At 37.0% G+C, this 16,484-nt stretch overlaps 1 protein-coding gene across 1 annotated transcript; it reads left to right on the top strand.

Moving 5' to 3' along the window:
* The first annotated feature begins 3,715 nt into the window (after positions 1-3,715).
* LOC118766187 (NAD(P)H-hydrate epimerase-like) lies at positions 3,716-16,203 on the top strand. The gene is made up of 4 exons (XM_036509457.1): positions 3,716-3,765; positions 12,183-12,444; positions 14,036-14,218; positions 16,172-16,203. Exons 2-4 carry the CDS (start codon positions 12,261-12,263, stop codon positions 16,201-16,203), a joined length of 399 nt encoding a protein of 132 aa, XP_036365350.1. The 5' UTR covers positions 3,716-3,765; positions 12,183-12,260.
* The last annotated feature ends 281 nt before the right edge of the window (positions 16,204-16,484 follow it).

Here is a 16,484-nt window from a genome sequence, read left to right as displayed (position 1 = left end):
GACAAGGGACATCCTTGACGAACTGAATGCTTAATCGAAAATGGCTCCGTTAGGTAACCATTTATCTGGACTGTGGACTTTATGCCGCTGTACATAGGTGAGATCCACCCGCGAAAGCCAGGGCCTAGCCCAGCCGCCTGGAGAACCGCTGCCAAGTTCTGATGATCTACCCTATCGAATGCTTTACTTTGGTCTAAATGGAACAATGCCCCTCCTTTGCCGGCTAATTTCCCAACCCTGTCTATAGTGTAATGGAGAAGGTGAAGAGTATCTTCGATCGATCTGCCTGGGATTGTACATGTCTGTGCCTTCCCAACAAGTTTCTTGACGACGACCTTCCACCTTTCTGCTAACACCTTGGCCAAAATCTTTAACTCTACATTAAGTAGAGTTATGGGCCTATAATTACCAATATTATACTATTTGCTCGGGTCTTTCTGGATCAGCGTCAACTCCCCGATATAGAAAAATCTATTTAAACCTTTACTGTTCAATACATTCGATGATTTTATACCAACAACATTTACAATTAATTTATTTATACACCTCAGAAACAAAATAACTCTCATTGTATTTTACTTAATTACAACATTTTTGTCTCATACTACTTACTTAATTTACTTTACCCAGATTTTAGAGATTTAATAATTGAAATCTTTCAAAACTCTTCACTACCTGTATACGCCAGTATTCAAGGGAAGTAATTCAACACTTTTAAACTACGACAAATCTTTTCTCTTGATTTTTTCTTCTTTTTTCGTTTACTGATAATTACTTAAAGCTTCACTTAAAATAAAACATTAATTCAAATAATTTATACAACCTGAAAACTTACGCAACAGGGTTTCAAAACAAACAAACGGTTCGATAACAATTAAATAATTTATTTTTTCGTAGATATAAACGAAAAATGTGTCTTATAAAAATGCGAGCTTTAATTTTATTATTATTATTATTATTTTAAATGTACAACTGGATTTTGGTACTTTAGTTTGTGTGAATCCATACACAAGGCTTTTTTTTTTTTTTGGAACGACGTGAAATGAAATCGCAAACATAGTTTTTACGGCATACCTACACAATCGTGCCTCCAAATTTCTTTCTTCATAACCTCCAGAAAAATTAATAATTTCCAACGAATCTTTCTACAAATACACTTCAGGTGGTATAGAAACCGATTATATAAGAATTTGTTATGAATTTTTTTTTTCTTCTGTAGGTGGGGAAGGAAGTTTCAGAAAATTCACGCGTGTCATCTTTCTTTCCTCACAACTTTCTGAAAAATGGGTATTTTCAATGAAATTTTCAACAAATATCTTTTAGAGTGTGCATAATATATTGCGATTATATTGGAATACCGAAATTAAATGTGAGGAATAAAAGGTGGGCACACACAGACATACTGATAATTTTCGAAATTTCAAATTTCATGCGAGCACAACGAGAATTTTTTCATATTCAGTTCCAACATGATCATTATCTTCATGCTCTGAAAGGTATTTATGAAAAAAAATTCTCAAAATAATATCCGTTTTTCTGAGAGCTGAGTAAACTTTCCGAAAATCCTCTCCCTAGCCATGGAAAATTTTTCCACAACAAATTCCAGGTGTAAGTGGAATCTAGAACATTTCATGGAAAGACTTCCTCCCGCCCCCACCCATTTTCTCGCAAATTATTGTTTTTTTCTTTTATTTATTTGTGCCCAAAACCCATGTTTTCAGATACGGAGATTCCGGAAAATTGCAAAAAATCGGAATTTTGAAATTTTTTGCCTCTCGCTCCCAATTTCTTCATTTTTCACTTTTTTTCCGGGGTTGGGGAAGGGTATCTTTTTTTCTTCACAAATGTAAATAAACCCAATCTGTTTCTTAAAGGAGGGACATATTCATTATGCACAGAATGTTATTTACCTAAATGGAGGTCAGCGATTGGTTAAAATTGCCGAAATGCTCGAAATTAAAGACGAAATATGTTACAACATATAGAATTTTCTCAATAAAGCCAAGAGAAAATGATGTTTTATAAACACATTCTACCAGTATACGAAGTTTAAAACTTTTTAGTTACCTAGAAATTATGTTACAAAGTGCCGTTCAAAAAGAAACGATCCTTCGGTTGTTACCCTGTTCGATAAATCTTATAATAAAAACATACAATTATGTTCGTGTCTGTTCATTATGGAATAACACGAAGCCGAAATGCCAAACTAATGGCAACTCAACAGTGAATCTTCGAAAATGGGAACAAACGCATTTCTTCAACGTAACAGTCCCAGTCTAACTGAAAATGGTCGTCTCCTTTCTACCTATTACCTCTACATTGTTATGAGGATCTTATCGTGTCCTGAGCAACAGGATGGTTCGCGCTAGTATTCATATTTTGGCTCTCGGATCCAGTCCAACGATACTTGCTGAGTTCAAGTATCTGATAATTTCTTTTAACATTTGGGTAGACTCAAGGCGGCGAAATGGCAGAATCGTTAGCACACCGGGCAAAATACTTGCGGTATTGTCCGTCTTTACGTTGAGTTCGAATTCCGCCCAGGTCGACTTTATTTTTTTCCTCCTTTCAGGGTCGATAAAATAAGTACCAGTTGAACACTGAGGTCGATGTAATCAACTTATCCCCCTTATTCCAAAATTTGAAACCAGTATTTGGGTAGATTTTGATGCTTCATACATAATGCATAAATTCCAAGCGCCTATTTGTATCTTAGTTCTGGGCCAGAGAGGACTATATTTGTATTTGCAATTGTTTTTTCGAGTCTTTCATCAATATAGAGCAATTATGCAAAACAGGGCGAATCTTAACATTCAATATCTCACTCCAGCAACCTTGCACTGATCACTCCCAACGGTAAGCCACTACTATAAGAAGGACTTTAAATATTTTGAACGACTGAAGTGCAGTGAACGAGACGAAACAGGCCATGAGATCGCGGCTTGTCAAAGTTTGTTGGGCATTTGTAAGGCTTCAGTCGATCAGGAAGTCAAGGTAACATAGTATTAGGACTAAGATTGGACAATGTAACAAACAAGTAAAATCTGTCGTAATGTATGGTTCAAAATGCAGATGAATGCTAAGAGTAAACATGAGTAACCGGAAGGCGGCGAGCTGGCAGAAACGTTAGCGCGCCGGGCGAAATGCTTAGCGATATTTCGTCTTGTTACGTTCTGAGTTCAAATTCTGCCGAGGTCGACTTTACCTTTCATCCTTCCGGGGTCGATAAATTAAGTACCAGTTACGCACTGGGGTCGATGCATTCGACTTAATCCCTTTGCATGTCCTTGTTTGTCCCCTCTGTGTTTAGCCCCTTGTGGGCAATAAAGAAATAAGAAATATGAGTAACCCCAATACTTTTGCACAATGGTTGCCAGAGGAAAATTTGCTGCATCTTCTGACCCAACAAAGTCTTAAACGAGAAGCTGTATAACGAAAGTAGTTGCATTAGTGTGCTCCTTGAAATAAAACGCTGGCCGGTTAAATGGCTGAGGTACTCGCTCAGAAGGAATCTGGACAAGATATCAAAATAAGCATTAAGATGGATACTAGCTGGAAAATGAAAGATGGATGCTGTTGTATTGACCGGAAGCTGTGGTGAAGGTGGAAGTGGGAGAATGGGTAACCCTATCGGGAGTCCCTGAGGATAGAAGTGCCGAAGAGAGCATGCGCAGCGCTGACAGCAAAAGGCCAGAGGGCAACCGAACAGCGTGACAGCAAGATGTGTGTCCACTTGGGTAGTGAGAGAATGCTCTCTCCAGACAGGTAAGAAGAAAGCCTCAATTCTCCTCTTGGTTAACGTTTACAAGTACACCGGCACGAAAAACTTGACCCTTTTTTTTTTTTTTTTTTTTGAAATTTTTTTCAGCGGATTCCTATGTTTTCGATGACGGAAATTCTAAATATGCCGAAAACCATGTTTTCAAAATTTTCAATCACCCCCCCCCCCACACACACCAGATTTTTAAATTTCAACTTTTTTTCGAGCTTATTTTTTCAATCTTTGTGGAAAAATATGGAGATTAAGAGGCGACCTTTCCGTCGATTTCCGTAAAAAAATTTTTTTTTACATATGGGCTTGCGGGAACTTTTGAAGTAATATACATACATATACACATACACCGAGTAAAAAATTTCAGTTATCTCTCTCTTTCACACACACTAACAGAAGCACTTCACTTACACAACATACTGTCTGTCTCCCACACCCCATCAAACACACACACACACGTACATCAATGCTTCACATGCACGGTAACTTCGAAAGAACTTCCCTCGTCATACAATCGCTTTCTCTTAGTCTCTTTCGCTCTCATTACTTCAAAAGTTCCCGCAAGCCCATATGTAAAAAAAAAAAAAAAATTTACGGAAATCGACAGAAAGGTCTAATAGAGACGAAAGATTGCCGATTAAGAATATGGAAAAAAAAGAAAATAATTTCAATTTTTTTATGAAGAAACTCCAAAATTGATTCATGCACCCCCTCGCCACCCCATCCAACTATCTAACGATGAAAATGAACGACTTGCTAATATGAAAGGCTTACTAAATGTGAGAGAGCTGTCCTAATGTGAACATAAGTGAGGGTCCAACCATTCTTCTAGGCAGCAGTTAAGAATATGTAGACTGAAAGCCTTGTCCATCAAGAATTATTTCCAAAGTGCATAAAATATGTGGCATATTAGGATACAGCCTAATTTCGGAGATGGGTTGGAGAATTTCGTAAAGTTCACCCTAGTCCACTTTAATTCGTCTTAACTTTCGAGAAAATGGATATGGATATTTTTAATGAAATTCTCAACAAATATGGACTTGTTCAGAAACACGCGAGTGGGGAACGGCTCTCAAAAATAACCCCGAGTTCCTATATTTTCGGAATCTACGTAGTCCAAGATATATTTGTATAGAATTTCATTAAAAAATATCCATTTTCTTGAAAGTTAAAACGAATTGAGGTGAACTCTGGTGAATTTTCTGAAATTCCCCACCCGACCCCCTCCTAAAACACTTTCCCCCCCAAAATTTTGTATATTCGAAATCTACATGATATAACACATATTCGTAGAAAATTTTCTTTTTTTTTACATATGGGCTTGCGGGAACTTTTAAGTAATGAGAGCGAAAGAGACTAAGAGAAAGCGATTGTATGACGAGGGAAGTTCTTTTGAAGTTACCGTGCATGGGAAGCATTGATGTACATGTGTGTGTTTGATGGGGTGTGGGAGACAGACAGTATGTTGTGTAAGTGAAGTGCTTCTGTTAGTGTGTGTGAAGAGACAGAGTAATGTGTGAAAGAAAGAGATAACTGAAATTGTTTACTCGGTGTATGTGTATATGTATGTATATTACTTCAAAAGTTCCCGCAAGCCCATATGTAAAAAAAAAAAATTTTTTACGGAAATCGACGGAAAGGTCTACTAGAGACGAAAGATCGCCGAAATGGCAATCTTTCGTCTCTAGTAGACCTTTCCGTCGATTTCCGTAAATCTGTAGTTATGCCCAGTAATATACCAAAATTTCATGAAACACGTTTGATATTCGATGGGGGGTCTTTTTATGTGGGTCAACGATTCACTCGATATTTTTTTTTTTATCCAAATAACAACATCCATACTCAGACTATATAAGAAGGGCGATGGATGTTCATGAAGAAAGGTGGCATGGCGGAGTTACTCCTTTACTTGTTCCAGTCACTTGGCTGCAGAACCGCCTTGAAGGGCTTTAGTAGAACGAAATGGGCCCCCTTATTTTTGAAGGGTAGTATTTATTCTATTGTTTTTTTTTTTTTTTTTTTGCCGAACCGCTAAATTATGGGGGATGTGAACACCTCAACATTAGTCAAATAAGGCTTGGGTTCGAAATTCCACCAGAAGACATGATGAACGCTGGAGAACAAACATGATGACACCTATCTCTCCATTGTAAAAATGTACAGCAACAGCGGTGACTGGGTGTCAAACACAAAGACACACATATATATATATGTTGAATTCGGAGTTAGGAAGCTGCAAATTTCTCCTTTTGGACAGAGATTTTTCAGATTTCTTGGAAATGATCTGGCGTATCTGTTTTACAAAAAACATCTTCCCTTCTCTGGAGTGATTGTTGTCAAATTTGTGGGCAACATGCACTTGAACTGCAGGCAATAATTACAGGTTTTCTGTCCCACTCACTTTGGATGATCATAACTTTCAGAAAAATAGATATTTTTTAATGAATTTTTTTTACGAATATGTGTTACATCCTGTAGATTCCGAATATAAAAACTTTTTTTTTGGGGGGGGGGACACATGAACGAAGTCCCATGAAGTTTTCTTTCTGGATGAAGAACACAAACATTGAATATTGTGTTTGCTTCTATCAGGACCTATTTCTTTATTACCCACAAGGGGCTAAACACAGAGGGGACAAACAAGGACAGACATAGGTATTAAGTCGATTACATCGACCCCAGTGCGTAACTGGTACTTAATTTATCGACCCCGAAAGGATGAAAGACAAAGTCGACCTCGGCGGAATTTGAACTCAGAACGTAACGACAGACGAAATACCGCTAAGTATTTCATCCGGCGCGCTAACATTTCTGCCAGCTCGCCGCCTCTATCAGGACCGTTTACCTTTAAAGCGAAGAAGCAAAACCGACCTATATGACAGGTGTGTAAAACATTTCGGTGTATTTTCTCTGTTCAAACGCACGCGCGCGCACACAAGCCCTCCATTTTCACTTTTAGACAGCGGAATTGGGGTAGCGAAGGATGTATGAATCAATTTTGGAGTTTCCTCATTGAAAATTTGAAATTAATTACTTTCTTTTTTTCCCATATTCTTAATCTCCGTATTTTCCCACGCAGATTGAAAAAACAAAATTCGAAAAATTAGAATTAAAAAGTTTGGGGTGGGGAGGGGGGATTGAAAATGTTGAAAACATGGTTTTGGTGCATATTCAGAATCTCCATCATCGAAAACACTGGAAACACTTGGAAAAAGAAAAAAAAAAAAAAAAACAACTTTCGTATATTGTTTCATTACTGCTGCAAATCCCTTATTTTTGTTCGGAAAAAAATGATGGGCGGCGGGGGTGGGGTATATTTAATAATGAACCATGTAATTCACACCCTAGAAAATTTATTTCTGTAAAATGTTTTTTTTTTTCTTAAACAAGATATAGTCTATAAATTTAGCATATTTTTGAAAGATATTATATTTTATCATCAGAATATATATACTTTCTCACACAACAATTAAGATATATTTATTTTAAATCGCTTATTTATTTAATTTAAATCGTTCATCTTTCTCTCCTCCGCCGCCCACACAAACATGGGCGCAATTTTTTTTTTTTCTCCTTGGTGAAAATCGTGCGAGTGAAAAGATCAATGAGGTGGGGTGATATTTCCGAGGCTTCCACCTCACCCCACCTCATTTTTCGAACCCCCGAAAGAGTTTTGGGTATTACATCTTGACCTGGAAATAAAAATCCCCAAAATATACTGGAATGGGTGTAAAACAATGAGTAGGAAACGAATATGAAAAAAAATGCGTGCAAACCAACGGGAGGAGGGTGATGAGAGGAATTCAGAACATTCACAAGATCCGAGCTTTTCCCTTGTAACTGTTAGCAAAATGGCGGGTTTTTTCAATGAAATTTTATTGAAATACCTTTCAAACGGCATATTACGATTATATATATATATATATATATACATACACAAACACACACACACACATAGACATGTTTCCGAAGAAATCTTTTTTAAGAAGGCACCTTTGAAGGCGAGGTGCGAAGCTGCATCAACCCCTTTTCTTTACACAGATTTTAAGACGACATTTTGCAGAAATATGGTTTCTAGAATGTGGATTACATTAGACTGTTTGAAAAGAATAATAAAGGAATGTTGAAGTTATAAAAATTAGTGGTAACGATGTCTGGACCAAAAAAATCCATGTTAGTGTTTGTGTGAAACAAGACAAAGTGTATTAAAACAATATCTTTTACATACCTACTGAAATTATTGGGTATATAGATCCTAGGATATATAAGAACTGAGCTGCAAAACAGTTTTGAAATGTCATCAAGTGTTTCAATTTTCCTTTAGCAGTATTTCATGCCGAAATTTTAAGCGGGTAAACTAGTTACGCTTCGATTTCGTGTGGAGAGAGGGGGGGGAAAGAGTGAGTAAAGGTGTGTTTTGTCTTTAATTTTTTTTTTTTTTTTTTGCCTGTACAATATAAATTTTGAAATGCAGATTTTTTTGCAGATTCGGAATCTCCGCCCTCGATATAGTATGTTCATGTAAAAAGAACCCCCCCCCAAAAAAAAAATATATATATCCCAAAGGATCTTTACTTCCACTGATTTGTACATACCCCGGTGACCGATCTATGAAATTTTGGGAATGATTTACTGTATGGTGAATGTAACCGAGCGTGTAGAAATTACAATATATTTCATTACTACCCACAAGGGGCTAAACACAGAGGGGACAAACAAGGACAGACAAAGGGATTAAATCGATTACATCGACCCCAGTGCGTAACTGGTACTTATTTAATCGACCCCGAAAGGATGAAAGGCAAAGTCGACCTCGGCGGAATTTGAACTCAGAACGTAGCAATGGGTGAAATGGGTAGAAATTACAATAGCTTGTCAAATTGTCAGTCATAGAAGTAATTCCTAGAAGAACGTTTTGTCTGATAACATTCTCCAACGTCTCTGTACTCCTATCGGGTACACCTGGAAGAAATCCTTTTCTGGTTATGGTGTCATAACATCCGACAACCCCAGTTTTGCGACACAATCTTCCTACATTGTTCTTGCTATTGAAGAACAAGCTTTCATTGATCTCCACTGTATGATCAGGACCATCAATGGGAGTTTTGTCCTGCAGCAATTTTGCCGAACAAACATCTCTACAGAACTGGTACCACTGAACGGCAGTTTTTATATCGATGCAATTCATACGTGCAGATATCGTCACAGGCAATTCGAAAATAAAATCAAACACTTAATGAAAAATTACATATAATGGCAGCTTAGAGTTTTTTGTAAATATATTTTTCCTGGTGGAAAGAGTTTTTTTTTTTTTTTTTACATTTAGCGCACTTTCAATTGACAGACCCGTCAATAGAACGACTAGAATTTTGAAAATTCATCGAATGTGTGCAAGCACACGTTTTTTCATTGGCAATGTTTTTTGTCTTCAGATAATCTATAATGTTCTCTGGTGCAAAGTACAGTAAAAGTTCCAATCTTGGTGTACACAATGTAAAATAAATTAAGAAAAATAGCAACAGCTGCTTTTTTTAAAGGGTACAAATATTGTGAAGAAAATTATGATTGTTGTGGTAGCTTCTTGATTACATACAATTAGAGTTTACGGAAATAATGTATGAACTTGTGCGATGTGAATCCTTCGAATTTATTTTTAATTGTGATAATGAAACAATGGGTTCAGTCCTTACCGCCAAAATTACCTAATTTATCGTGCAAAAGAACCCCCCACACACACACATAGACAATTTCAGGAGCATAGCAACGGTTGCTTCTTGTGAAGATGATGGTTGTTGCTGATGGGATGGTTGACACACACTTTCTCTTTCTTTCTCTATCTCTTTCACACACACACACATCTACACATAAAGGTACGTAGATAGACATAAACGAAGTCCCATTTTGGAAGTATGTTAAGGTTTTTAGTAGACGCATGACAGAATTATTCTATATCGTGTTTGCTTCTATGAGAATCGCTTACCTTTAAAGCGAAAAACAAGATCGACGTATACAGCAGGTATGTAAACATGCTGTTTCACTTGTTTTAGCCGTTCATTTTCCGAGGTATAGAGATTGCTGCGCTCGCGCACCTTTTATTGCTGAGTAGGGAGAGGTGTATGGATCAATTTTGGAGTTTTTCAGGGTACATATTTTCCTTATGCATTCCAAAACCGAGTTGTCGATTTTCACGTATGGGATAGCAAAAGATTCAGTACTATTTCCACTACTAACTAAACTCTATTTTCATTGACATATTTGAATTACAAAGATTTAAAATTATAATCTTTCCATAAGTTATCTAACATAAACATTTTATACGACGACCATGATGACGTCACATTTTCTATATGAGTGTGTTCTTCACTCACTCACTCTCTTTCACACACGTGACACAAAATCCTAATTTTGCTCTAACGTTATGGCTCTATGCAACTGTTGCAATATCACTCTTCGTGAAAAGTTCTCCGTTTCCAAGATAAAAATAATAATGCTATTACATTTTTCATTGAACACGGTGTCCTGCCGTTTGCCCACGATTATCCGATATGTAATTTTTCATGTATTTGGCGCGAGGAAACGAACATGTGGCGCTGCCGTAGGATGGTACGACGATGTCGCCAATTCAGAAGGAAGTGTGGATATTCTGAATCTTTATTGAAGAACTCCTTTCTGCAAAACACCCATGTTCTGCCTTGGAAGGTTTTGGGGGAAAATGCGGTTTTTTTCAATGACATTTTATAGAAATACCATTCAAACGGCACACATTACAATTATAAAGAAATTTGTGGGGAAAATCTTTTCCAAAGGGGTGGGAGAAGACTTCGGAAAATTCACAAAATCCGAGCTTTCCCCTCGTAACCATTAGGAAAATGGTTTTTTTTTTCAATGAAATATTATAGAAATACCTTTCAAACGGCATACATTACCATTATAAAGTAATTTGTGGAGGAAATCTTTTCCAATGGATGGGGCATACATTACCATTATAAAGTAATTTGTGAGGAAAATCTTTTCCTAAGGACTTTGGAAAATGCACATGATCCAAGTTTTCCCCTCATAACTGTATATATATATATATATGTGTGTGTGTATATATATATATATATATATATATATATATACACACACACACACACACACACATGACGTACATAGGGGAGACATCTAGGAGCATTGCAGAATGGCTAAATGAACATCTGAGACAATATGACAACAAAAAACAGTCCTCCATACTCTACCAACATGCCAAAGACCACCATGGAGGCAACTTGGGTCAACTTGACATCTGCATCTTATCCAAGCACCCAAAAGACCTAACACTCAGACAAATACGGGAGTATGTCCTTATAAAGGAAACTTCCCGAATACTAAATAGGAAATTTACATAGCAGATATCATACCTCCATACCCACAGTTTACACAGGTAGAGTAGAATAGTTAGTGGTCTGTTATATAGATAGATGTGTGTGGGTGCGTGCACATGTATGTAAGCATATGGATATGAAAATAAACAGATCAACATACAGATGGATAGGTACATAAGTTATATGAACAGACAAGCACACATATGCAAATGAAATGGAGACTGAAACACATGACCATATATATACACACACACACTTTAAGCCACACAAGAACACGTATGGAGACATGTGTCCACACATTCAGAGATGCACATCCATACATACAAATTTAGTACATAGTTGCAAAACACAGACATGCACACACAAGGAGACAGGTGCATACATATACAAACATGCAAGCACATGAATATGCAGAATACATACATACAGATGCACGCAGATATATATATATATATATATATATATATATATATATGCACATGCATACATGCACACACACACACTGACCCCCACACATGTGCACAAACAAACAAAAAGGAACGCCGTGTAAATAACAGTCAAGACTATTGAAAAAGTTGCAAGACACAATGAAAATTTTAGGAAAATAAAAATAAGTGGAAATTTTACCAGTGAGTGTGTTAAATTATAAGGCACAAAAAGAAAATGACTCTCCTCAGACACAACAAAACATTATTTTGTTTTCTTAGTACAGGTATGACATCAACTTTATGAATACTGATGGTCTAGAACCTCTTAAAATAAACACTAATTTATGAGCAGGGACTTCAGATTCTCACAGTTGCCAGACTAGTTAACTGGTACCTTGCACAGTACAGTATTTATTGACTTCTATCCTTATTTTAATGTACAGGACATATATTTCATTTAAGTAAATTTAATATTTGCTTAATTCAGAATGTATTGACCATGGTGACCACCACTGGTTTAGAAAAATTAGCAATCTAGAAAGGTTTTGGAAAACCAATGTTGTATCCAAACAGAAATATGATATGTTTTGAATTTTTATTTTTTACTATTTTTTGCAGGAGTACAAACCATCCATTTTCTACCCTAAAACTTCAAATCAACAAATCTTTGAAAACCTGAGACTGCAATGTGAGAGAATGGATATGTCATTCCTCTCATTCTTTCCCAGTGAACCACATCTGATAGACTCAGCTTACAATCTTGTGGTTGATGCTATCTATGGTAGCTGTCATAAAGAACGAATCACTGGAGACTTTGCTTCTGTACTAGAGACACTGAAAAAGATTGAAAATCCTCTTGTAAGTTTGGACATTCCTTCAGGTAGGTACCCTTCTACTGCATTGTTAACAAACACCCAAATATGCCTAATTGTAGTTGGTTTGGTTGGTATTACTTAATGCTTAGCTCCAGTTACACACTAGGTTCAATGTAATTGACTGCTCCCCCCCCACCAAATTTCAAGCCGTGTGCCTATAGTAGAAAGGATTATTATTATTATTGAGTGAGAGAGCAGCGCATGCCATCAAAGTGTACAAATATACGAAGCCCTATATATCCATCATGATTACTCATTTGATAAGGGCACACCCGGCACATGCATCACAACCATATGTGCATGACATGGTGATCTCATATCAAGATAAACTGTGCATGACTTTGCAGGTGGGGCTCAGTTATAATTTTCTTCAGGTCAAGTAGCCCATGCCACTCAAAAGTTCCTTGAATAAGGTTTGTTTAAATATGATGAATGAAACACCCATGTCTCCAGGGGTGAATTATTCAAACTCCAAAGAATTCCTCTCGACACATGGCTATGATGCTCCCCCACTACTTCTGCTTGTGATCAGAGATATACATATATTGTTCAGCCATTAAGGTCCATGCTCAAGTGGTAATGGTCAAGCAACTGACAAGTAAATCTGTGGTATTGAGCAGAATATTTGCCGTAGCCCATCTTTTATACCAAAAATCAAAACATGTACATAACACTTCAATCAATTAAGATCAGAAGCCATGAGTGTCAGTGCATGGTATTACATCACGGCATTTATTATTTTTATAATGATTATTATTATTGCTATCATCATCATTGAGGTGGTGAGCTGGCAGAATCATTAGCACACTGGACAAAGTGCTTATTAGTATTTCACCCATTGCTACATTGTGTGTTCAAATTCCACCAAGGTTGACTTTGCCTTTCATCCTTTTCAAGTCGATAAATTAAGTACCAGTGAAATACTGGGGTTGATATAGCTGACGTTGTGGCAAAATTTGAAACAATTAGTTACTATTATTATTATTATGGCAAGTGAAGGATAAGAGATGTTACAATATGATTGAAAGCTTGGGGAGGGGAAGTAGCAGAATATCTTCATGTAATACAATATAGACATCTAAATGGATAGGGTTTTTCTAAAGATTTGGGCTGTACTTGTCAGTACGATCTTTTGGATTTCTCTGAGACATGGTTCTCCTGAGATCTTATCTAGATGTTTCTAACCTCCCTTTTTTTATCATACTTAGGGCACTTAAAATAACAGGAACAACTCTTATTTTAAGATGCTACATTTTTTGTATTTCAATTTCCAGGTCTTATATTTACTTAGTTTGTTAGATTCTTTGATAGATATATTCTTATCTGTGGGAATTATTATGAATTTGGTGAGTTGGCAGCATCATTAGAATACTGAATAAAATTCTTTGAAACATTTCATCCATCTTTACATTGAGTTTTAAATCTACCAAAGTTGATTTTTCATTTCGTCATTTTAGTACCAGTTACGCACTGGGGTCAATATAATCGACTAGCCCCTCCCACCAAAACTTCAGGCCTTGTGCCTATAGTAGAAAGAATTATTATTATTATGGTTGTTGATGTTGCTATCCTGATTATGATTTTTTTTTTATTCAGGTTGGGACATTGAAAACGGCTGCCTGGATGGACTACAGCCATCAATGTTAATTTCCTTAACTTGCCCGAAGTTATGTGCCCATCACTTCCAAGGCCAACATCACTACCTGGGAGGTTGGTACACACCACGTACCTTGGAAATCTGGTATGAGCTAAACCTACCCCAATATGCCGGCATGGATTGTACAGTGGGGCTGAAGATACAGCATCAGTCAACTACCCACAATACTAGCGCTACCACTACTACTTCAACTACTGCCACCACTACTATTACTACTAATACCAATACTACAGCTTCCTCGGACTCATAGAAGCATGCCCATCCTTTTATTTTCTATTTATATATCTATTTTCTTTTTCTCTTCTTTCTATGTCTCTATCTCTGCATCTTTGTTCATCTCTCTCTCTCTCTTTTGTCTCTTCCTCCTCACTCTATATCTGCATATTTAAGTCTCTCTTTCTCTCTCTCTCTCTCTCTCTTGATATTTTAAATCTTATCTACTAAAATTTAAAAAAAGACAAAATATATCACTGATGATGATGATGATGATCATTGGGATGAACTTGGGGGATGATGGTTACCTAAATGATGATGGTAATAATGTTTATATCAAGAAAATCAAGATGATGATGAGAATGATGGGAATGAGCATGATGATGATGATGACAGCAATGGTGCAGATAGTGGTGAGGAAGTGGGTGCTCCAGCATGGTCACAGTCGAATGACTGAAATAAAAGAATATTTGTGTAAACACTTAAGTTTACATTTGAGTGTATCTGGTATGATAATAATGGTAAATAACAAATGCCGCCACTACCACTAGCATTGGTACCATCACCATGATAACCGTCATCATCATCATGACCATAATCAGCATCATTGGTGTGATTATTGTTGTTCTTGAATGTGTGTAGCTGGACTATAGACAGTAAGGGTTTCACTACCCAGCTGAAGAAAGCCACAAACATCCACAACAGATTATATTGTTAATACCCACCTTGGAAAAGGCATGAACAATTCAACCACTATGTTCATGACAGTAATCGACAAAGCCTCATGTCTGTCTATGTAAGTTACATTATTATTGTTTTGATTAACTATACATTTTTTCTTTAGTATACCTTTATTTTTTATATATATATATGTATGTATGTGTATATATATATATATATATATATATGTATACAAATATATATATATAAGTATTATATTTATGATATATCGCAGCTGCATCCTTGTTACATGAGAAAAGCCATTGCCAAGAAGACTTACTGAAATGATTCATGATTGTTGCCATGTGATGCCCTTATATGACTGTTAAGCCCGGTTAAGCTTTTACGCATTTTATTACATACTAGACAACTGTGCTGGCTGGTAGGAAAAATGGGTGCCACCATATGCACTCTCTTAACATGTATTTTTAGACCTCCAACTGAGAGGCACACCCTTCCACATTTTACACATGTTCTGTTGTGAATTTTAATAGCCACATCATTGTTTATCATGGGTTGATTTCTATGAGAATTTTGATGGCTCACCAGGCCTGCACGAGTTAGACACCTCCGCCCACAAACCACACACATAAAAAGCAACACTCTCTCACTTTCCACAAGTTCCCCACTTCTAAACCCATTCCTAATTCTCTCATACTTCACTCTCTCCAAACCTTGAACAACCATCATGCACTATCTTCCTCCATACATCACGGTCTTGTGCCTCCTCCCTATTACCAGCTGTAAATCCCTGTCTGTATCAGAGCATTTTTTGGCAATCCTTAAACCTCAGTTTAGGCTTATGCGCTGGTCTCCTGCCATCTTCCAGCTCACCATACAATAGCTGCTTGGGCAGTCACTCATCAGTCTTCCTTACCAAATGCCCCCACCCACCTCAAACGTCTTTGCAAAATCATCAACTCTATACTTCTACTGCCACTCCTCTCAAGCACCTCCACATTACTAATGGCCATTTTCCAGTTTATCCCCAAAATTTTCTCAGACATTATTGATGAAATTATTCCAAATGCCTTACCTGCCTATGGTAAACAACCCATGCCTCACTTCCATATAGCAAAGAGGGGAGGATGCACGTGTTATATACCTTAACTTTAATTTGTGAAGATATGTTGTTTCCACAGATGCCTATCAAGCCTACCAAAAGCACTACTAGCCTTGCTGATTCTGTATGAAATTTCATCATCAAGACCAGCAGTGCTCAAGGTGTACTTCGTAAATAAATAAAACTAGGAACAATCTCCAACTTTTGACCATTCACAGTTATAAAAGGTTCCACATACATCTTGGAGGGAGCGGGCTGGTACATTATAAAAGTCTTTAATAGACTGATTGTTAGACCCAATGTTGCACATGCTGCAGAAATCACATCCACCATACTACTGTAAAACTCGTAGGGCAGACCATCCAACCCTGGCGACTTGTCCCGTGGGCATT

Source organism: Octopus sinensis, linkage group LG15, assembly GCF_006345805.1.
Source record: "Octopus sinensis linkage group LG15, ASM634580v1, whole genome shotgun sequence".
Lineage (NCBI taxonomy): Eukaryota > Metazoa > Mollusca > Cephalopoda > Octopoda > Octopodidae > Octopus > Octopus sinensis.
Note: the sequence above shows the minus strand (reverse complement) of the source record. Positions and strands in the feature narration are given on the sequence as shown.

Coding starts and splice junctions, on each gene's coding strand:
- LOC118766187 (XM_036509457.1), top strand. CDS start 12,261: ATGGATATGTCATTCCTCTCATTCTTTCCCAGTGAACCACATCTGATA. Junction 12,445..14,035: donor AAGTTTGGACATTCCTTCAG/GTAGGTACCCTT, acceptor TTTTTTATTCAG/GTTGGGACATTGAAAACGGC. Junction 14,219..16,171: donor CCAATATGCCGGCATGGATT/GTACAGTGGGGC, acceptor TTGTTTCCACAG/ATGCCTATCAAGCCTACCAA.